This window comes from Mobula birostris, chromosome 3 (genome assembly GCF_030028105.1).
Source record: "Mobula birostris isolate sMobBir1 chromosome 3, sMobBir1.hap1, whole genome shotgun sequence".
In the NCBI taxonomy this organism is placed as follows: Eukaryota; Metazoa; Chordata; class Chondrichthyes; order Myliobatiformes; family Myliobatidae; genus Mobula; species Mobula birostris.
The window spans coordinates 69,630,631-69,653,291 of NC_092372.1; the positions used below are offsets into that span (position 1 = coordinate 69,630,631).

At 37.7% G+C, this 22,661-nt stretch overlaps 1 protein-coding gene across 6 annotated transcripts in view; it reads left to right on the top strand.

Annotated features, from left to right (window-relative positions):
* Positions 1-18,810, top strand: part of pds5a (PDS5 cohesin associated factor A) — a 189,658-nt gene extending 170,848 nt beyond the window's left edge. For 2 of the 6 annotated variants that reach the window (XM_072252836.1, XM_072252835.1), the window contains exons 31-34: positions 4,068-4,185; positions 4,919-5,274; positions 5,544-5,694; positions 11,853-18,809. In XM_072252836.1, coding sequence (XP_072108937.1) covers positions 4,068-4,185; positions 4,919-5,274; positions 5,544-5,694; positions 11,853-11,897 — 670 coding nt within the window. In that variant the 3' untranslated portion in view covers positions 11,898-18,809. Of the gene's footprint in view, positions 1-4,067; positions 4,186-4,918; positions 5,275-5,543; positions 5,695-11,852 lie in introns of all 6 variants that reach the window. The other 4 variants (XM_072252837.1, XM_072252838.1, XM_072252841.1 and 1 more) reach the window with 4 other exon arrangements.
* Positions 18,811-22,661: the final 3,851 nt, after the last annotated feature.

The following is a 22,661-nucleotide window of genomic DNA, read 5'->3' on the forward strand; positions in this document are numbered from 1 at the left end:
GAGTTTACAGACAGATCAGCCATGATCTTATTGAATGGCGGGGCAGGCTCGACGGGCCGGATGGCCTACTCCTGCTTCTATTTCTTATGTTCTTATGTAAAAGGGCAATGTTATGATAGTCATGGGAGATTTCAACATGAAGGTCAATTGATAAAATCAGGTTAGAAATGAATCTCAAGAGAGTGAGTTAGTTGAATGCCTACTAAATGGCTTTTTAGAGCAGTTTGTCATTGAGCCTACTGGGAGATCAGCTATACTGGATTGGGTGTTATGTAATGAACCGGAGCTTAAGATAAAGGAATCGTTAGGAGACAGTGATCACAATATGATTGAGTTCAACTTGTAATTTGATGGGCAGAAAGTAAAGTCTTGATATAGCAGTATTTCAGTGGAGTAAAGGACATTACAAAGGTATGAGAGAGGATTTGGCCAAAGTAAACAGGAAGGAGCTGCTGGCAGAGATGGCAGCTGAGCAGCAATGGCTTGAGCTTCTGGGAAAAATGAAGAAGGTGCAAGATGTATTCCAAAAATGAAGAAATACTCAAATGGCAAAATAGTACAATTGTGGCTGACAAGGGAAGTCAAAGCTAATGTTAAAGCAAAAGAGAGGGAATACAACAAAACAAATATTAGTGAGAAGACAGAATTGGGAAGTTTTTAGAAACAGAGAGCAATTAAAAGAATCATTAGGGGGAAAAAGATGAAATCTGAAAGCAAGCTAGCAAACTATACCAAAGTGGAAAATAAAAGCTTTATCAAGTATGTAAAAAATAAGAAAGATGAGAGTGGATATAGGACCACTAGAAAATGAGGCTGGAGGAATAATAATGGGACAAGGAGATGGCAGATTAACTAAATGAGTATTTTGCATTGGTCTTCACTGTGGAAGACACTAGCAGTGTGCCAGCCGTTGAAGATGTGACGGAAGAGAAGTGAGTGAAGTTACTACTACAAGGGAGAAGGTGCTCAGGGTATATAAGTTACCTAGGCCAGATGAGCTGCACCCTAGAGTACTGAAAGAGGTAGCAGTAGAGATTATGGAGGCATTAGTGATGATCTTTCAAAAATCATTGGACTCTGGCATGGTGTCAGAGAACTGGAAAATCGTAGAAGACAGCAAGTGGGAATAAAAGGATTGTTTTTCTGGTTGGCTGCCAGTGACTAGTAGAGTTCCACAGTGTTGGAACCACTTCTTGTTCTGCTGTATATCAATGATTTAGATGATGGAATAGATGGCTTTGTTGCCTAGTTTGCAGATGATACGAAGATTGGTGGAGGGGCAGGTATTGTTGAGGAAATAGGCTGTAGAAGGACAGACAGACTAGGAGAGTGGGCAAGAAAGTAGCAAATGTTGGAATATTGCACGGTCATGCACTTTGGTAGTAGAAATAAATGTGCAGACTATTTTCTAAATGGGGAGAAAATCCAAAAATCTGAGATGCCAAGGGACATAGGAGTCATTGTGCAGAACACCCTAAAAGTTAACTCACAGGTTAAACTGGTGTGAAGGCGGCAAATGCAGTATTGGCATTCATTTCAAGAGGTTGAGAATACAAGAGCAAGGATTTGATGCTGAGACTTTATAAGGTACTGGTGAGGCTTCACTTTGAGTATTGTGAACAGTTTTGGGCTCCTCGTCTAAGAAAAGGTGTGCTGGCATTACAGAGAGTCCAGAGGAGGTTCACAAAAATGATTCCATGAATGAAAGGCTTATCATACGAGGAATGTTTGATAGCTCTGGGTCTGTACTTGCTGGAATTTAGAAGGGCGATGGGGAGATCTTATTGGAGCCTGTTGAATGTTGAAAGGTCTAGGCAGAGTAGATATGGAAAGGATGTTTCCTATGGCGGAGGAGTCTAGGATAAGAGGGTGCAGCCTCAGGATAGAGGGGCATCCATTTAAAACAGAGACGCGGAAAAAATAGATGAGAGGAGAAAAGAATCAGCCAGGATTTAATGGCGGAGCAAACTCAAAGGGCCAAATGGCCTAATTCTGCTCCTATGTCTTATGGTCCCATGGTAAACCTTCTCTGTAACCTCTAATGCCAACACATCCTACAGTGCCTATAAAAAATACTTCCCACCCCCGGAAGTTTTTATGTTTCATTGTTTTACAACATTAAATCTTTGTGGATATAATTTGGCTTTTTTGACACTGATCATAAATATAAAACAATAATAATTGATTGCTTAAGTGTTCAAGTCAGTATTTAGTAGATGCACCTTTGGCAGCAATTGAGTCTGCGTGGGTAGGTCTCTGTTTGCATAACTGGACACTGAAATTTTTCCCCATTCTTCTTTACAAAACTGCTCAAGCTCTGTCAGATTGCATTTAGGTTTGTGAGTGAGTAGCCCTTTTCAAGTCCAGCCACAAATCCTCAATTGGATTAAGGTCTGAGCTCTGACTTGGCCACTCCAGGGTATTGACTTTGTTGTTCTTAAGCCATTCCTGTGTAGCTTAGATATATATCTAAGATATATGGCCTGAAACTGCTCACAATACTCCCAAGTGTGATCTGACCAGTGCCTGATAAAGTCTCAGTGTAATATCCTTCTATATTCTAGCCCTTGGAAATTAATGCTAGCATTGCATTTGCCTTTCTTACTACTGACACAAACTCCAAGTTAACCTTCAGGGTATCCTGCACTAGGCCTCAGAAGTCCCTTTACACATCTAGTTTCTGAATTCACTCCCTCGTTTAGAAAATAGTCTACGCTTTTATTCCTTCTATTGAAGTGAATGACGATACACATCTCTACACTGTATTCCATCTGCCACTGCTTTGCCCATTCTCATTTGCCCAATCTGTCAAGAACTTCTGCGGACTCCATGCTTCCTCAATATTACCTGCCCCTCCACCAATCTTTGTATTATTTGCAAGCTTGGCCACAAAGGCATCAATTCCAACATCCAGATCATTACCATGTAATGTGAAAAGTAGTGGAACCAACACCTATCCCCTACGGAACACCATTAGTCACCACCATCCAACCAGAAAAGGCCCCCTTTATTCTAACTTTTTGTCTTCTGCCAGTCAGTCAATATTTTGTCCATGTTATCTTGTTCAGCAGTTTCATGAACTGCATCTTGTCAAAAGCCAATTCAATTGAACATTCAATTGAAAATTCAAGTGAACAACATCCACTTACTCTCCTTTATATATTCTGCCTGTTACTTCCTCAGTGAATTCCAACAGATATGTCATGCAAGGTTACCCTTAAGGAAACCATATTGACTTCCAACTTTTTTGATCATGTGCCTTTAAGTACTCCAAACCTCATTCTTAATAATGGACTCTTATCATCTTGCCAACTATTGAAGTCAGGCTAACTGGCCTATAACTTCCTTTCTTTTGCCTCCTTCTCTTCTCTAAGTGTGGAGTGACATTTGTGGTTTTTCAGGAATCCAGTAATTCTTGAAAGATTACTACTAATGCCTTCCGTAATCTCTTCATCTAACTGATTTAGAGCCCTAGGATGTATTCCATTTGATCCCGGTTATTTACCTTCAGACATTTTAGCTTTCCGCTCACTTCTGGCTCATGACAGTGTCATGAAATCTTGTAGGATAATTAATGGAGCATTCAAGAGATATTTTAACAAATTCCATGCTTTTAAGAAAGTGTTTTTAAGAAAATACTGTTAAATAATGGAATTTGATTGTTACTTACAACAGTAATGGCAATTGGAGATAATTAGAAAGTTGTGCATAATACACTGAATAAAATTAAATCATTTTGTAAATAACTTCAAATAATGAGGAATAGTTTTAAAAAGCTTATCAATTTCTTATTCCCATGTACAGTCGAAGGATTTACCATTCTTTACAAGTAGAATTACAATTACCCTCTAATTCAATAGAATTCGAGGCTGAAGTGCTGTGCCTGCTTTTCCAGTTTTCTACAGTAAAGCCCACTTTTATTCAGGTCCTAAGTTTTGCTGATTTTTTTTTACTGTAAAACTTTTTAATAGTTACAAGTGGGAGTTTAATGATGCTAAAAGATCCTCCTATCAATTATTATGTACTGCCCATGACTTAAATAATTATTTTTCTTTACTTTGTCACAGGGAGCAGAATTCAGAAGTTCCGGAAACAGAAGTTAGTGAAAATGAAGAAAATCCAGTAATATTGCTTGCAGTGGTTCCAGCTAAAATAGAGAAGAAAGATGAACCAGTTAGAAATAAGGTACTTTATTCCGCATCACCATTGGCATTCTTGTGTCTAGATTTTAAAATGGACCTTGAAAGGAGAATTAAATACTTGTTAGCTTAGAGATTCCCTTTGCAGCTTTTTATCCATGCAAAGTAAATTTTACTGTCAGCATCATACTTTATGCAAAGTATTCCCTCTCAGAAAGATAAAAATAAAGTTAATGGCGATGAAATGTTTTCAACATCTTTAGCATAGGTACTCATTAGAGAATCACAGCAGTACATAGAACAGGAATCGTTCTGAAATGAAGAACACACCTATTGAGAGGAGAAAATCTTGACCACAATGGTTTGAAGTAGATATACTGTTAGTCTTCCTGTTTGGAAAATAACTGCTGCATTTATGACCACCCGCTATGAAAAAGTATTAACTGCCACAAGAATAGCTATTAACCCAAACTCAATAATATTTGATCTTGGACCTGTACATTGCGTATGCAGTATCAGTGATTTCTTTTTAGCAACACCTCCAAATTGACACTCTGAGAAATGGGTATTTTATTCTTTTCAATTCCATTTTTATTTGTTGGAGAGATTTCAAAAATACTCTTGTGTCCCATAGGGATATTCCTTTATTTATAATTAAATATTATTTTGATTTTTTTTCAATGTAAAACAAAAGTGCACAAATAAAATCAGTAGTTCCTGTAATTATTTACTGTGATATTATGCATCGTTCTGTGTACATTCTGTCCTCCTTATAACAGGAGATGTCCTCTGAACAGTCTTTACCACCACAGACCAGTACAGATCGTGGAAAGAAAAGGACAGCGCCTGCAGCAGGTTCAGAGAACATTCAGCAAATACCAGAAGAGAAGAAATCTGAAGAGACTGCAGTACCAGTTCCCCCCAAAGCGAGGCGTGGCCGTCCTCCCAAAGTTGCATCTGAAAGTAATGCTGCCAAGAATACAGATACAAACAAAACATCAGGCAGAGGAAGGAAAAGAGTTGCAGCCAATCAGGAAAGCCCTGCAGAACCAGAAACAACAAATGTTAAAGTACCAAAACAACAAGAAACAAATGTTAAGCGAGCACCAGCACAGAGACAGATGGATCTACAAAGGTAATTCTTTTTTGCAATGGGAAAACAATCTGATTAACGTGTTTGTTCTGATTTGTGTTTTGTGGTTTTATTTACTTGAGTTCCTTTTGCCCTCTCTTGGAAGCTTTAATTATTTAAGCTTAATATGTAAATTTAGGGGAATAGAGGAGATTTACTCCAGAAAAATTGGGAGTGGGTACATATGCTGGGTTTGCCGGTTATATCCATATCCTGTGAAATAATTAAAATAAATTCCTGTTACTGATTTCTAGTCCTCCTTATCTTTTCAGAATCCAGGTTTTGGACAGTGATGGATACTCAGTGATGGAACTAGAGTCTACTCCTGAAAGTTCAGCTGAGGAACTGGATTTGTTTAAATCCTATGAGAGCAGCCAGAATGAGATTGATAACCCAAAAATAGCAAAGGGAGGCTTCCTTAAGGTGCAGTAGTAATAATGGCCAGTTTTATAGAGTTATTGAAAGAAGTAGTATGTTAAGAGTAGTGTGATTATAGTACGGAAAAATGCCTAGGTGGAATATTTTGGGTTTCCATATTACAGATCATATTTCGTTAGAACAGAGAAGGATGCCATTTGTCTGAAGAGTCTGTGTCATCTCATAAAGCTAACCTATTCTCTCACATCTCCGTCAATTTCCACCAGATGTTACCACCCACAAATAAGAGGGGCAATTTTAGTGGCCACTTAACCTGAATGGCACATCTTTAGGTTGTGGGAAGAAACCAGGGCAGCCAGAATAAATTACCTTGTGCAAACTCCACACAGTTAACGCTTCAGTCAGGATTAAACCTGGATCACTAGATGTATGAGGCAGCAGCCCAACAAGCTGTGCCTTTTGTGTTCCTAAGCGAAATATCTGCCATTTCCTCTTTTTAGGAGACTTCAACCCCTGAAGTGAGTTTCTGCCTGAGTTAGCTAGCCATTCAAAATATAAAGTGCAAGCATTCCAATCTTCATAATGTTAATTAGCATTATAAAGAAGCATAATGCGTTTTGGTGCATCTGTTTAAAATGTGATAGTCATGTTTATAAGCAACTGCATACCGTTAATGTCTCAAGGGAGTGGTTTCTAAATGACTAGTCTTGATTTTGAGTCAGTAACTAATTGGATTCAGTTTTGGGTGTGTCTACTCTCACAGAAAACCTAAAAGTAGGGGTCTGCATAAAAAGTATGACTTTCTCAACTCTGGCAACATTTCATGAATATAACAGTCTTAATTTTGGTGGCGATTAAACATTCAAATGGCACTTAAATTTTAAGTGATGTCAGTGCCTGAAAATTGGCTCTGGACCAGTTTTACTTACCAGTATTTGTAACTTGAGTTGAAGACTGTAGTATTATGAGAATAAGCAACTTTAATGTAGTTATAAGCAAATCTGGGAACCATTCCAACCAAATATTAAATATTTCTCTTGCAACCATCCATTCAAAGATTGAATGATATGCTTGAGAATTTTAAGAATAATTTTAAAAGTTTTAAACAAAATTTTAAAATGTGAACACCATCAGATAAGTTGGGATAAAGGGTCAAAGATACAGTACTGTCTTTGCCAACGTGTAGCGATGAGCAAGTTTGTAAATCTGGTGGGAGCAAGGGTAGAGTGCCGCAGGATGGGTGTGGATTGGGTGGCAGAGGAGTCCCAGGGGTGGGGGATGCTGTGGGTGCAGATACACCCAGCCCTGAGGCACCAGGCAAGGTCATTTGATTCCAAACAACTTGTTTATTGATCATTACAGGATGTCTCTCTGGTACTTCCCACTCCCTCCTCTCTAGTTTTACTTTTCATGTTTTAGTCTCAGACATCCCACCCTGCAAAAATTTATTTCAGGGAAGCAGCACCCCCGCCCCCCGCAACCCCATATTCTCCCCCCTCCCCCCCACGGTCGACCTCCAAGGGTGTATGTAATACTTTGTTTAGTAATTTTGTCTAATCTGTAAACCAAGTTGGGTATATGCAGAAAATGTGGCATTAAAATATGTACTTACATTATCATAGTTATTCTATTACAACTTTAAGCAAGTCTACAGGGAGTTTGGCCTCATTACGCAGGACATCAATAGAGTAGCTCCTTAGCAGCCAGCCAGCTAGTTTAAATAACGTTAGCTATGCTAATGAACGAATGACACCTGTTAAACTCACCTCAACATGTCTTTTCCATTTTAACCCACCGTGGGCAATAGAAAAGTCACTGTTGCAAACAGTGCAGCGAGCAACCCTGTCATTATTTTTGAGGTCGACTGTAAAGCCCGCCCACAGAGAAAATTGATAGGTCTACTTAGCAGGGGTCCGCAATCGTTTTTGCACCGCAGACCGGTTTAATATTGACAATATTCTTTAGACCAGCCGACTGGGGGCAGGGGTGTTAATCACAACCAGAATATAGGTGATAAGTCAATCGCATCATAACATTTTAAGTAACGTTTGGATATTAAACACACAGCGCATATTTTCCCCGTATGAACATATAAAATCATTGCAACACACCAATATCGCTGAATCAGTGGGAGCCCTCGACTTGTTTTCCTGCAACAACACGGTCCTATCGAAGGGTGATGGGAGACAGCGATACTCAAAGGGGGTTCCTTATGTCCAGTCTATTCCACAATTTGGTTTTCGTTGCATTCATTGCAGAAAACTCCGCTTCACAGAGATATGGTGGAAATGGAAGCAACGTTTTCAGTGCTTCCGTGGCTATCTCAGGATATTCAGTTTGATCCAGAATGCCGACAGAGATGTTATGCCCACCGTCATTTGCAAGCTCGAGGAGTTGATCTTCTTCCCACGCTGACATGGATGATTCACTGGGGACATTCACAAATGGGTCATGGACCCATTCCTTTGCACATCTGGGGTCACTGATGACCTCGCGTGCGTTAAAATTCAACAGTGCGTGACAGGGAATGAGGAGAGGTGCAGCTGACTCATATCGTTTCATATCGCCAAATCATATTGTTTCCTCGCGGTCCGGTGGTTGGGGGGCCACTCTTAGCACAAAGAGAGACCAATCAGGATGCTCGCTCTCCCTCTCCCTCTCAAAAAAATCTATTTCCGGGTGTCAGGGAGCCACTATCAATATGCGGGAGACTCCTGGAAGTTCCGGGAGGGGTGGGATGTCTGTAGTCTTTTAAAAAAAAATTAAATGTGGGCTGACTGTCATATGCCTTCAAATTCAGTAATTTGCTTACTCTTAGAATAATTAAAGGAGTTTAAAATGAGATTTTTGTCTCAACAGTTTACTTAGAGACTTATTTGATACCATTTCAAAAATAAATTTTCAGAAGTAAACTGGAGAAAGTTGGGATTAGGCAAGGTGTAATCTTGCAATACAGGACTTGACTTTTTCATGTAGTTCTAAGACTGGATAGCAAGAGGTTTCAGCATGACAGTGAATTCTTGCAGTACCATGGGAATTCTTCAAAGTATTTTTCGACATACAAGTATAGAGCCATAATGTGCTATGAACATCAAAAGTTACGGTATCAGCAATGTCCGGAGACAAAAAACATACCATGATGTTTTTGATGTTTCTTTTTGATACAATCGAAGTTCAAAGTAAAATTTATTATTCAGAGTATATACATACAAGCCTGAAATTCTTTTTCGTGTGGGCATACTTAGCAAACTTATAGAACAGTAGCTGTAAGCAGGATTATTGAACCATAAACTGAGTAACTACAAACATAAATAAGTAGTAATAAGTAACAAGAGCATGAAATAACAAGATAAAGAGTCCTTAAAGTGAGACCATTGGTTGTCTCCACCAGAAATAGAAAGAGCGTAGTTATCCCCTTTTGTTCATGAGCTTGATGGTTGAGAGAGAGTAACTTCTTGAACCTGATGGTGCGAGTCCTGAAGCACTTTGCACCTTCTATCTGATGGCAGCAGTGAGAAAAGAACATGGCCTGGGTGGTGAGGATATTTGATGATGGATGCTGCTTTTCCACTGCAACATTTCACATAGATGTTCTCAATGGTTGGGAGGGCTTTACCCATGATGTACTGGGCCAAATCCATTAACTTTTACAGGATCTTCTGCTCAAAGGCATCAGTGTTCCTATACCAAGCTGTAATGCAGCCAGTCAGCACACTTTCCACCACGCATCTATAGAAGTTTGCCAGGATTTTTGATAACATGCTGAATCTTCGCAGACTCCTGAGGCTGTGGTGCTTTCTTAGCAAATTATATTTATATGATGGGCCCAGGACAGGTCCTCTGAGATAGTGATGCCCAGTAGTTTAAAGTTACTGACCCTCTCAACCTCTGGTCCTCCAATGAGTACTGGTTCATGGACCACTGGTTTCCCTCTCCTGAAATCTACAATCATTTCCTTGGTCTTTTTTGACCTTGAGTGAGAGGTTATTACACCATTCAGCCAAATTTTCAATTTCCCTCTTGCATACTGATTAATCACCACTTTTGACACGGCCCACAACAGTGGTGGCAGCATCAAACTTGTTTATGGTGTTGGAGCTGTACTTGGCCACACAGTCATAGATGTGAAATGAGTGGAGGAGCAGGCTAAGCACATAGCCCTGTGGTTCTCCTGTGCTGATGGAGATAGTGGAGGAGATGTGTTTTATCAATCCAAACTGATTAGCATCTGCAAGTGAGGAAATCCAGGATCCCGTTACACAAGAGCATGTTGATGCCCAGGTCTTAGAGTTTACTGATCAGTTTTGAGGGGTTGATTGTATTAAATACTGAGCTGTAATCGATTAAGAGTATCCTGATGTATGCATCTTTGCTGTCCAGATGTTCTGGGGTTGTGTAAAGAGCCAATGAGATGGCATCTGCTATAGACCTAATGGTGCATTATCATGATAAAGCACTGGACAGTTATTTTAATAACAATTCCTAAATAATTCCCTCTCTCATGAGCTGTTGCAGAAATAACTTCTCAATTATGTTGTCTCAGAAAGAAAATGCATTTTATTATCAATTATATAAGACAAAAATTTGAACAGACCATCAAGCTTGTACTTTAACATGCCCTCTTCAGTTTATTTGTCTTCAAAAGCAGGCATTGTATATAGCTTAAGGTAACTACTAAGAAGAGGAAACTGGCAAATTTCACTGGTTCAGATTATTTCTGGATTACGCAAGGACATGGAGAGACTGCGCCTGGATATTGCGTGAAGTTCTGTTTGCCATACTATAGTGATGTGATTAAACTAGAGAGAGTGCAGAAGAGATTCACAAGAATGTTACTGGGATTGGCGAACTTGAGATATAAGGAGAGACTGGATGAGTTTGTACTGATCTCCCTGGAGTGATGGAGGCTAATGTGACCTTAAAGGTCTGTACGGATAAGATGATTGTGAGTGTTCTTCCCAGCTAAGTCTGAAACTAAAGAGCATACATTTAAGCTGAGAGGGAAATATTTAAAAGGGACCTGAGAGACAAGCTTTTCAGAAAGAGAATGGTGGGCATTTAGAACAAGCTGCCAGAGGAAGTGGAGAAGGCACGTCAATTATATGTAACATTTAAACAGGTACACAGATAGGAAAGCTTTAGAGGGATATGAACCAAATGCAGGCAAAGGGGACCAGCTCAGAAAGACACTTTGGTTGGTATGGAAGAGTTGGACTAAAGGGGCTGTTACCCTGCTGTATAATGTTATAAATAAATCTAAATATAAGAGTATTCATCTACAAGAAAACAGAAGACTATGAGTTGCTTGTACTGCCAATGTTTGATGCAGAAACTGGATGAAAGAATACTGACTGTTCCACTATGAATATTCTTCAAAGCTGGCACCACATTCAATTGAAATGGGCTTTTAGAAAAATTGTAACGGCAGTTCAAAAACTTCTGACAGTTCATATGTAAAGAATAAATGTTATTCTCATTGATCGATATACTTTGGGATGGGATAACTGGCTCCAACATCATCTTTGTATTATCAAGACAGCTTTCCATGTCCACAGCATGTGTATTTCCATCCGTCTTATCTCTTGCCAGAAAAATGAAGCATCTCTTTGTTTACCTCTTCCCAAATTCTGTATGTTATCCCCTTGCACACTACAAATGCCAAGCCGTTAAATTCTACAATCTATATCTGTGGCTATTAAAACGTACTTTCCCATATCCAGCTTATCAGATTTGGGTTCTTTTTAATAAATTTCACCTTTTTCTGCATTCTCTTATAGACTTGCTTCTTCCTGTGTTCTCTATGTCTTGAAAACTGTCTTCATGTTTCTACTTTAGCAACTACCAGAACTTTTTGTACTCTCAGCCCTATTCCCTAATACTTCCACCTTGCTCCTTCATTATCAACAACCAAAGAATGCTGCAATTCTAACTTTGTAGGTATAAACATTCACATGTCTCCTCTAACCCTCATGTAAATTAATCATTGCTTTACTCTCTATTAGACGCCTTTGTACATTATCTGCATTGTCAAATACAATTATAAAGTTATTGCCACAAGTATTTTTAAATGTCTTGATGTATTTATTTTCTATTTAATAGTATATATATATGGCAAAATGATTTGTTTCGGAGCCTAATTAGTAAGGCATGTTTTCAATTACCTTCTTCAGTATTTCCCCAATTTTTTTTTTCTTTTTATATAGGTAAGAAGAAAGTCCATGCCAAAGGGAAGGAGACAAAGGCTGTAGAAAAGAAGTATTCCTTGCCACTGAGGGAAATGTACCACATAAAAGGATTGAGATACTATACTAAATCTTAAGTTAGTTTACACAATTCCTCACCCTCAAAACATCAGGACAACACTGCATCAGAGTTTAGGTTATATATTAAGAAGATATTATTGAACTCCTTCATTTAAATTTTAACTGAAAATATAACTTTTGCAATGTTGGAGGGACAGCATTGTAATTCCCTGGGGTTATTTTTATGTAGTATTTTTATATGTTAAGATCACTTAACAATTATTGACACTCATAAAAATAATCACCAGATTAAGATTTTGTTACAAATGTCTTATGTAACCATTTTAATTATGCTTTAGTAATTTGCTGCAACAGTTTTACCTTCCAAAGTAAGTTATTATTACTGACTTGTGAAGTCAGCAATGGTGCATTATAAAAGTCACTTGTTACTATTAATTTTTCAGATGGAAACATTTGTGTTATTTAAAATAGACCCAATTTGAATATAATTTGATTTTGGTGAGAGTGAAAGAATAAAGCTGTGGATAAAAGAGCAGTTGAATATGTGCTTATAATATTTGAAGCTACTGCCATAAATGTTGTAGTAAAGATTTAAAAAGTGTAATACTGAAGTCTGCCGTTAAGTTGGGGATATTTTTGACACTGTTCTCTAAAATTTGCACTGAATCCACATTGTTTATCCTTTTAAAAATGAATCTCAGTAAGGTTTCTGTATCAGTATACTGTCCAGAATCTGTGTTTGTCAAAAATGATTTTTTTCCCTGTAATTCATATTGACAGTTTTTTTTGTGAATACAGACTGAAGTCTAGTGAAAGCAGTTGTTTTGGAATTGCTGCCTTTTAAATAATTATTCCCTCAATGTATCCTCATTTGTGTTTTTCTGCTTGCCTTCCTCAACTAGGGAAAGTGGGGCTAATCTGAACTTTGCATTTTTCCACAGTTGCCAATGTGCTGCTTTTGTTGGCCAACATGCCAGCATGCGTTCTAGGATGGAATTGGACTGCTATTTTTTTCTGTGTATCCCTCGCCTAGGTGGCTAAGCATTCTAAATAACGAAGCTCTCCTGTCTGGCAGCTTGACTGAAAATTGGTCAGGCATAACCTTTACAGCAAGCCAAATTCAAGTGTTCTTTAAGCAAGTGTTTTAATTTGGGGTTTTAAGGGTCCCAGTGGGAGTTAATTACTCTTAAAGGGTTTTCTTGAATTTCACTTCATGTTGAATAGTGGAAAGAATAAAAAAAAAATGAACAGCATTTTAAAGCATTTCCTCTATCCTAACATTAATTTTTAAAACTTGCTTTTAGTACTTTTAATTTATGAAATTTTATCAAGAGGCCTTTTATGTTTTACTTTCTTATAAAACTATATTGCTCTGGAAGGTAAAGGAAACTTTTTGAGTTTCAGATTTTTATATCAGATCTTGAAGAGAATGAGGTACTTTTGAAAGACCAGTTTTATGATGAGATGTTCAAGTTACCAGGCTCTGTAACCAATGATGTAAAAAAAATGAAGTGTTCTAGAAAAAAAATTGGATTTTGGCAGCTTGTGAAGTCAGTTCAACAATTCAAATTGTTAATACATTTTAAGTGAGTGTTTTATTGATATGTTGAATTTTTTAAAACTATTTTTCACTAGTTTGTCTCCCAGTTCACACTCATCTGTTTATTTTGGTGGAATTCTTTGCGGTTGCATCAATGTTATGATTCCAGACATTGTTCATTGTAGTTAATGTGTACATTTTGATGTACACATGATCATATTTAATTTTTTGTTGCATAAAGAAATAAATGCTTCTTAGGTGTCTCCTGGTTTCTGTTTCTCTCTCTCAAAACCTGTACTCCTGAGTAACCAAACCAGGGCAGATTAACAGTGAGAGATGGATATTTGAAGTAATTTCAACTATATTAAAATTTTTAATTGTCTGGAGTCAGGAGCAGGGAAGGAGAAACTGTCCAGGGAGGAGGAGTCTTAAACTACTGGGAAACTTAATCCATCTCTGCCATACAGCATGAACTGAAACCCTCTTACTCTTTCCTCCTGCTAGCTCACCCCACTGAGATTAACTGGGAATTTCTTCCTAAATTATTGGACTGCGGTATGATCATTGTTTAAACAACAATTGCTCAAAAAGACTAGCGAGCTATACTACACCAGGTCTATCAGAAGAAATTGAACAGGCACAAGCCATACACGTATGTGTGATTCATTGGTTTCATTGCTGAATTATATTAATGCTACCTAAAAAGCTTGTGGAAAACAAGTTGAAATTTAACCCAATTTTACTTTTTTATACCATGGGGATGGTTGTCATTTCATTTAATGAGTAGTGCTAACAACAGCTCTAAATTTAATCTTGTAGCTGAAAAAACATTGTATTTGATTCCTGTAGTTTTTGATTTTTTTTCTTCCATTGCTTGGGGAAAAAAAAGTAATTCTGTTTTTTAATGGTCAGCAAGTAATGCAGGTGCTTTAAACACCATCTTTGGTATTTGAAGTTAAGTCCATTTTCACCATGACAAAACAGGTGGTATTTTTGCTCTTTATCAGAAAATCCAGTAATTGATTTTCCAGCAGTGAATAGTGCCTTACCAGACCGTCAAGTAGCGCAACTTCAGTGATATTTATGGCATCTGATTCCACAATTTTTTCAGAGAAGGCCTTACTTCAAACTCTCCAGAAGGGTTTGATGCAGTAGTCTTGTTTGCTAGATGAACTGCCTGTCCTATAACATTTGCTGCAGGTCAGCATTTAATAATTAAGTTCGAGCAAGGAAACAAAACATCCTGAGCTTTAGCAATCTGTGACTGCAGTGTTATTTGGGTCTTCCATATCATCTGGCAAGGAGCTTCACAAACTCTTTTATTTAGCCAGAAAATACATAGAAGCTCATTGGAGACACCCTTGTGGTGTTTAACTTAATTTTAGGTCTACAGTAGTTTCAAAATAATCAAGAATGTCACTGATTTTAAAATTGCCTAAGTATTTCGCCTCTATGAATTTGTGTTTATATGGGGGGGGGGAGAATATAAATATGTATACACCATTTTTGGATCTGCAGAGATGTTGCCAGTATTTTTTCTTTAAATGGGGATTTTGGAGATTCTGCTGTTTCCTTAAGAGAGAAAAATATGAAATGTGTCCAAAGCTGTCAGCAAAGTGGGTGCTTGGGAGATAAATTAAAGGTGCAGGTGTACTTCACCTCCAGCAAGGGTGTATTGGATGAATCTCACCAGTACTTCAGATTATCATCGCTGATCCCAGAAACATCTCTACAGATATTGGGGAAATGTGATTTGTTCAGGAAAATCTGTTGTTCAGGAATTTTTTTTTCAAATAGTGCTGGAAATACTCAGCAGGCTAGGCAGCATTGGTGGAAAGAGAAACATTCAATGTTTCAAGCCACCTGTTGGTATTTCATGTTTCCAGCAGCTGCACTTTTTGATATTTTAGTTTAATTTTGGTTTTAGTACAGTCGGTCATACAAGCAACACGTGCCAGGGTATCTCTTACAAATACGTTTTGAATAAATTACTCTAGAACCCATACCATTTATACAACAGCAGTGAATTAGTTTTCAAACAAGTGGTATGCTGGCACAGGTTCACCACAAAATGTATGAGAAAGAAGAAAAATCAAATGAAGAAAGGAAGGTGGAATGAGGGCAGTGATGAGGCAGGAGGGAAGCAATGAAAGCAAGGTACTTGAAAATTCAGGGCTTTTTCTCACCATACAAATGACAGAACCTGTTACCCAATTATCAATGGCTGTTAAAGGCTTTCATCAAGCAAAGAAGATTTAGTATTGGAGGAAAGAAAGAAACAAATGTGGCTTGGTCGTTTTATTAACATTTGGGGATCAAGCTGGTATTGATCATATATATGTATACCTTAGAGGTTTTAAAACCACATTTCTATGCAATTGATTAAATCCAGTTTTCCTATTTTCAAAGTGGGTAGGTAGGCTATTCTAGTAACTTTACAGAATTGACCAGTGTCTTGGTGTCATGAGGTGTTTTGGTGGGCAGGAAGAATAAATTGGCATGTTTATCTTACTCTGGCCCTTGCCAATAGCCACAGTAGAGAAATCAGTATGGTCTTGTTTCTGGGGATAAACTTGGTACTGCAATCAGCTTCAGTGCAGAGGCCAACAGAATTATGATCCTTGGGTCTCATTTTGAACTCAATCTTAGTTAAGTTGCTCCTATCTATTATATAGGAGGGTTTCTGAGAAAGCAGTTGGTAATGTTTTAAGCAGAATACTAGTAGTTTAGAAATATGGTTACAGGGACACTGCATAATATGTGCATTAAAGTTGTTTAAGATAATTGGGGAATACTGAAGAAAATCCAAGGAGTTATTGAAGAACACCACCTCACACCTGAGCCAGTTATCCCAATTGATGCACCTTGTGACTAATTTACAATAGACAAGGTACATGAGACCAAATTTTACCCATGTATTTCAATGTCAGGTGATGCCATTAGGCTGATAAAGCATGACATTTGTGTATTCTGCCAAAACTCCCAAATGAAGTTTTGGGAGAGAAAGGGCATTTTTAATTTTACATTTATTTTTACAACTGGGTTTCTGAAATGCAGCGTGGGTTTATTGTGTACTATTATTTTGCCCCACTGCTTTATTTAAAAATGCCAATTCCATCCTGTGACTTCATGAAAAAGTAAAATAACTAACATCTTTTAATCAGTAGAATTTAAATGTTCACAGGGATATTCCATTTATTGAACTAGACATCAGAATTAGTAGTAAACAAGTATATTTTAAAAATTGCTGATTTTGTCATTGATCAGAAAATAATCTGTTGCCCAATTCACACTGTACCCAAAAAGACTAATTTGACGTGACGGTTAGTCTACCTAGCTTAGTTTAAGATACCCACAGGTGGCATTGTCTAGATTTGGGTTATATAATCAAACAATGTCTTTAAGAATAGGACTGAGAAGAAATGGGGTGGTGGTCGGGCAAGGTATCCAATACCTCAACTTCACAGATTAAACTTATTTTTAATAGTAGCATATTTTGCTCAATGATCTTAATTTGCTGGAGTTTTTATTCACTCTATTGTTTGGTTTTAAAGTTATCTACAAACAGACTAGAATTATTTTACTGTGATGCAATGTGACAAAGCAAGTTGCTTAAGATGGCAATGCTCACATTTCTCAGTCTTCAATAAATGTTTGGACCCACTTTGTTCTGCATAGCAACTCTTGTCTGCACATTATTAAATTTCCAGATAAAATAACAATTGGTCAATTATTTGAGCTAAAATAGAAATAGTCAATCAACTTCCCTGCAGTATCTGTAGTAAAAGCAACAAATCTTCACATTTAAGGCCCTTCAACCTGAAACATTATTTCTCTTTGTACAGATGCTACCTAACCTAGTAAGTGTTTCCAGCATCAGCAACTCTTTTCATTACCTTGAGTTTATTTTTTTTTAATTTCCAGGACAATGATGTTTTTTGTGATACATCCTAATTAACCATTTCAGTTATTATTCCAGTATTCATTTATAATGAACGTGTTACTTTAAAGTACAATCACGGAATGAAGAGAGGAAAAATAACTAGGATTCAAATGTGCATTTTTTTATTATTCATGAGCTAGTGCAGAAGTATCAAGTACAGTCAACTTGCAAAATAAATTACATGTAAATTATAATCTTAAATAACAGTTTGATTTTTAGGGAGTACGGGAATGGATTTGCAGTTATTCTCCATACTGTATTGCTCTAGAAGTACTTCCATTTCTTGAAATGCTGCAGATTTTGGGAAGGTACTCCCATTCAGCTTTTTGGTGGTTTGCTTGACACAGCATCAATGAATGGCTGCCAATTACATTTCCAAATCAGGATAGAACTTGCAGTTGGTGACATTCATTTGTCCCAGCTGCCCTTTCCTTTTTTTTAAAGGATTGTTAAACTTGGGATACTGTTAGAATGCCCTGGTTTTAGAGGAATGGACACCATAAACACAAGCCATGGGAGTGTAGAGGAATACATGTTGGCGAAATGTGTATTGGAGTACAATTAGTCAAGCTGTTGCTTAAATAGTAACATGTAGCCACATTTAGCAACATAAGAGTATAGTAGCTAATGGATTGGTTGTATCAAAATCCAATGCTTGGTGGGCTATCTGACTTTATCATTGTGGTTATGTGTACAATTCAGGAATGTTTGTAGATCTGGAGTCTTACTGACCATGCCAAGTAAGGTTGACAGATTACCACCCAGTAGAAATTGTTAAGCAGATGGTTTTTTTTTACAACAGTCCATAAGTTTAGGGACCATTGATTTCAGCATTTTGACTGCAGGCATTTAACTAATCTTAAATTTCCTAGCTGTATTACAGGAGTTGAAATCTGTTTCTAAAGCTTTAGTGGCAGCTCTTATAATTCAGACTTGCTACAAATACATTACTGCTGTTAATGTCTGGTTATATATACTTGCTAAAGAAAATGTGTGGATGGAGGAATCCAAAATTGGGACTAAGTTCTACCCACGTGGGAACTTTTGGGCATGCACAGTATATACAATGTTCAAGTTTACCAGTGTAATCTGTCTCTATTGCACATTCTTAGTGAAACGGGTAGCATTGATGATGAAAGTTACAATGCAGGATGGTAATTTCTGGTAATTGCTATATTTTTAAGAGTGAAGATCATTTCAGCCTTTGACTAAACTGTATGTATCTTTTATTTAATAACAACGATTAACATATTGGCAGTTTGTGTTTAATAATCAAATGAAATTTATTCCAATTTTACCAGTATTTTTTTAATTTTATGATGTTCTGTCAAAATGAATCCATTAGCAAAGAGCTATTTATGTCTCCAAGTTATGTCTGTGCCCTTTTTGAATAAATATCTTTCTAATCATTTTACTTTGGAGACCTTGCTTACATGTATTTTTATATAAGATTGCAATTTTGCAAAAAAAACTATCAACCACAATAACTTTAAAATATACTACAAATTAAATCTTGTATGAACCCCCCATCTCTCTACTGAAGTAAAACTCAAAATGGTACCACCTTGAATTGTCAAACTTGCTTTGTCAATATGTTCCCAAGCAACATTCGTTCACATTCAGCCAGAATGTGCATGGTCAACTTTGACGACTGTAGGTAATTTTATGTGCACTTTTTATTTATTTTAACACCAATATTTCCAAAGATGGCTCAGACTCAGGGTCAGAAAAGGGGAGTAAATACACTCCCAAAATTCAAAAAGCCTTTGAAGAAGCAGCATACGCTGGCCAGTTGCAGTCACGTCCAGTAGCAGAATTGATACCAAACCGGCTAAACTCAGAAGTGGCTGGTGGTAGTCGTTGTACTTCAGAAAGTGAAAAATGGAAATGATGTTCCACACATTGAATTTACTTATCCAGTCCATAACCGCTCCCACCACTGTCATCCCATCAGTGGCATTCCCCATCTGTGATCGTATGGATTATTATTTCACACGCCCATCAATTTCCCTTTTGATTGTTTTGCCTCTCAAGTAAACTAGGTGATAATCTACAGCAGTCAATATATATGCCAACACCATTTTGGAGTTGCGGGGGGGGGGGGCGGTAAAAATTAGGTTCCAGGTCATTGGATGGCATTTGACTGGGCAGGATGCAGAGAAGATTCATGAGTACGTCACCCGAGCTGGAAGCTGCAAGATTGCAAGAAGGGCTGTAGAGGGTACTGCTTTTTGGTGACATTATACGCATAAGGGTATAGTCTTTTTTTCCCAGGAAAATGAAAACAAAAACTAGAGAGCATGGTTTAAAGTGAGAAGGGAAAGATTTAAAAGGAAGCTGGGGGAAGCAAGCTCTTCATACAGAAGGTAAACATCTGGAACAAGTTGCCAGAGAGAAGCAGTTGAGACTGGTACAATAACATTTAAAAGACGTTTGGACTGGCACGTGGGTGTGAAATGTTCAGGGGAATATGGGCCAAATGTAGGAAACTAGGGCAAGCTTAAATGGGCATCTTGGTTGCCACAGATGAGTTGAACCGCAGGGCCTGCTTCCATGGTGCATAGCTCAATGAACCCAGGACTACGTTAGCCACTATTGTTCACAAAGTATTAATAGTCTGGTCTTGGCCAAAGTAAGTACAATTTAATAATGAGTTAATTGCATCAGATTGGGATGGGTATGGTTACATGAGTACAAACAGTCTTGACAAACCTACAATGCCTGCATTGGTTTGGTTTCCATATTATAGGAAGGACCTGAAAGCACCAGAAAGGATTTAAAAGAATTTTTTTCTGAAAATTGTTGATCTGAAATCAGAACTGAGAGATTACAATAAACAGGCAATGAGCAGCTGTTGGAAATCTATGGCAAATCTTAAAAAATAACATTTAAGAGGAAATATGAAGATGTTTTCACCTGGAGAAATTGCCCACTAAATTTTTAAAAGTTGTCAGTACTCTGTCAGATTGTGGAGAAGGGAATTTAATTCAATTCGATGATTTTTCACTAGAACTGGAAAATAAGTTGATACAGATATGTTACGGAGAAAAGTCAGAAATAAAAATATTCACAGTATAAGCAAATATTAGAAATAGACAAGTGAAACATCTGGAACCGAAACAGAAACAACAAAATTATATGATATTAATATTGATGTGGAATCTGGAAAAATGTGTCCAATCAAAAATGAAGAATTCTTCAAGCTGTTGCTGAACTAGAGCCACCTAGTGTTCCATTTCGCGAAATACTGTATCATTTCTTAATACGTGCATTACTAAGTGGCAATAAAAGAGGACTACGTGTCTTCATAATCTTAAAAAAAATTCAAGGGATATTTGGTTCTAAATTGAATTCAACAATTTCAGACAATGATTCTGCTTCATCTATTTACACATTTTCTTTAGCCTGTCTAGTCGCTATATTTCCTTCCATTCCCTGACTTGTAAAGGCGACTTGATGCTGACGATCTGCAATGTAAGCTCTTTATATTTACATATTGCCCTACGGGTTGAGTAGTCAAGAGTGATTGGTACTTTAATTCAGATTTTCTGCAGTTTTGTTTTTGTGAACCTAACAGCTATAAATATAATCACTAATAACACTAATAAATATTACAGTAGAAGTTGAGAGCGTCTTGTTCAGGAGAAAATTGTGGAATAACGCAGGTGAGAATTCAAGATGAGAAGCTCAGTGATGTGTAAAACGAGTAGCTTTATAAGGGGTTGATCAGACCACATTTGGAGTATTGTAAACAGTTTTAAGACCATATATGATAAATGATATGCTGGCATTCGAGAGGGTCTAGAGGTTTACGGGAATGAAAGGGTTAACGTATGAGGAGCATTTGGTGGCTCGGGGCCTGTACGCGCTTAAGTTTGGAATAATGGGAGGGAATCTCATTGAAACCTGCCTACTATTGAAAGCCTGGATGAAGTGGAGAGGACGTTTCCAGTAGTGGGAGAGTCTAGGACCAGAGGACATATGAGGAAGAATATATTTAGAGTCATAGAGCAATACAGCGCAGAACAGGTCCCTAGGCCCATCTAGTCCATGCTTCACCTTAACCCTCCGGTTCGATTTCAACATTTAAGAAAAAATTGGATAAGTACATGCATTTATGTAGCCAGTAGTGAATCAATGGATTTCATTGCCACACATGGCTGTGAAGGCCAAGTCAATAGGTTCTTGATGAGTAAAATCAAGTTTACTGGTCCAAAGTAAAATGGGATTAAGCCATATTCGGACGGCCTAATTCTGCTCCAAATGCCCTGTGGTCTTATTACAGAGGCAGCGAAAAGACAGTAGTGAGATTTGAAACAGTGAGAATTTTTAACTGGAAGCCGGAGAAAGTCAATGCTCAAAATGGAGATGGGTATGTAGGTATATACAGTAAATTTGCCGTTTGCAATAGTTTAAACCCATCAAGATCCAGCTATGAGTTCGCATCGCCTACTGGTCATCTCATAACCATAATCAACTCTGCCCAAGTCCTCAGGGAACATCTCAGCAACCATGGATTCTGGACTGCCGATACTAGGCTTGATTTACATAATAAAACATGCTCACTCATGTGGAAAGCACAGGAGCCATAACCCATTGCTTTCTATTTTCAATTGCGTTCCACAAACGCCATGTGCGTCGACTGTAGTAGTTTAGGAGAAAATTGTTACCCGAGGCAAAGATGTGCATAAATATAGGGAGAAATAACAGTAAATACTAGAAATTCTCAGCAAGTCAGTCTAGAGGGAGAAACCAAGATAAGGTTTCAGGTGGATGAGCTATCATAATTCATTTAATTGAGGCTTTCCAGCACATTTTTCCATATTTTCAGCACCTGCATTTATTTTTTTTCTTCTGACAGAGTGCTACTGAGAGAATGTTCAAAACACAATGACAAATGAGCCCAGTGGCCCGTTTCTGTGCTGCAAAAATGCGCAAATTTAAAGAAACTTCATTTTCAATTGAACACGAGCGAAGGACAATCCAGATTATAAGGCCCCACCTTATATAAATATCAAATGTTAAAAAACCACCCCTCCCTTTATTTAGTCGGCTAGTGAGAGCAGTATATGGGTAACCGTTTCGGCAACATGCTACTCCGGGCTTTTAACGGTAAGCACGTTTTAAGCCTCGAAGGGAGTAATTGGCGATTAAAATAATAGATTTGATAATCACATTAGACTCGCATAGGGCTGCTCTATTTCTAATACCGATTAGGAAGCTTTAGAACTACTTTCTGTTCGCTACTTTTTCAGATTTGCGTTTG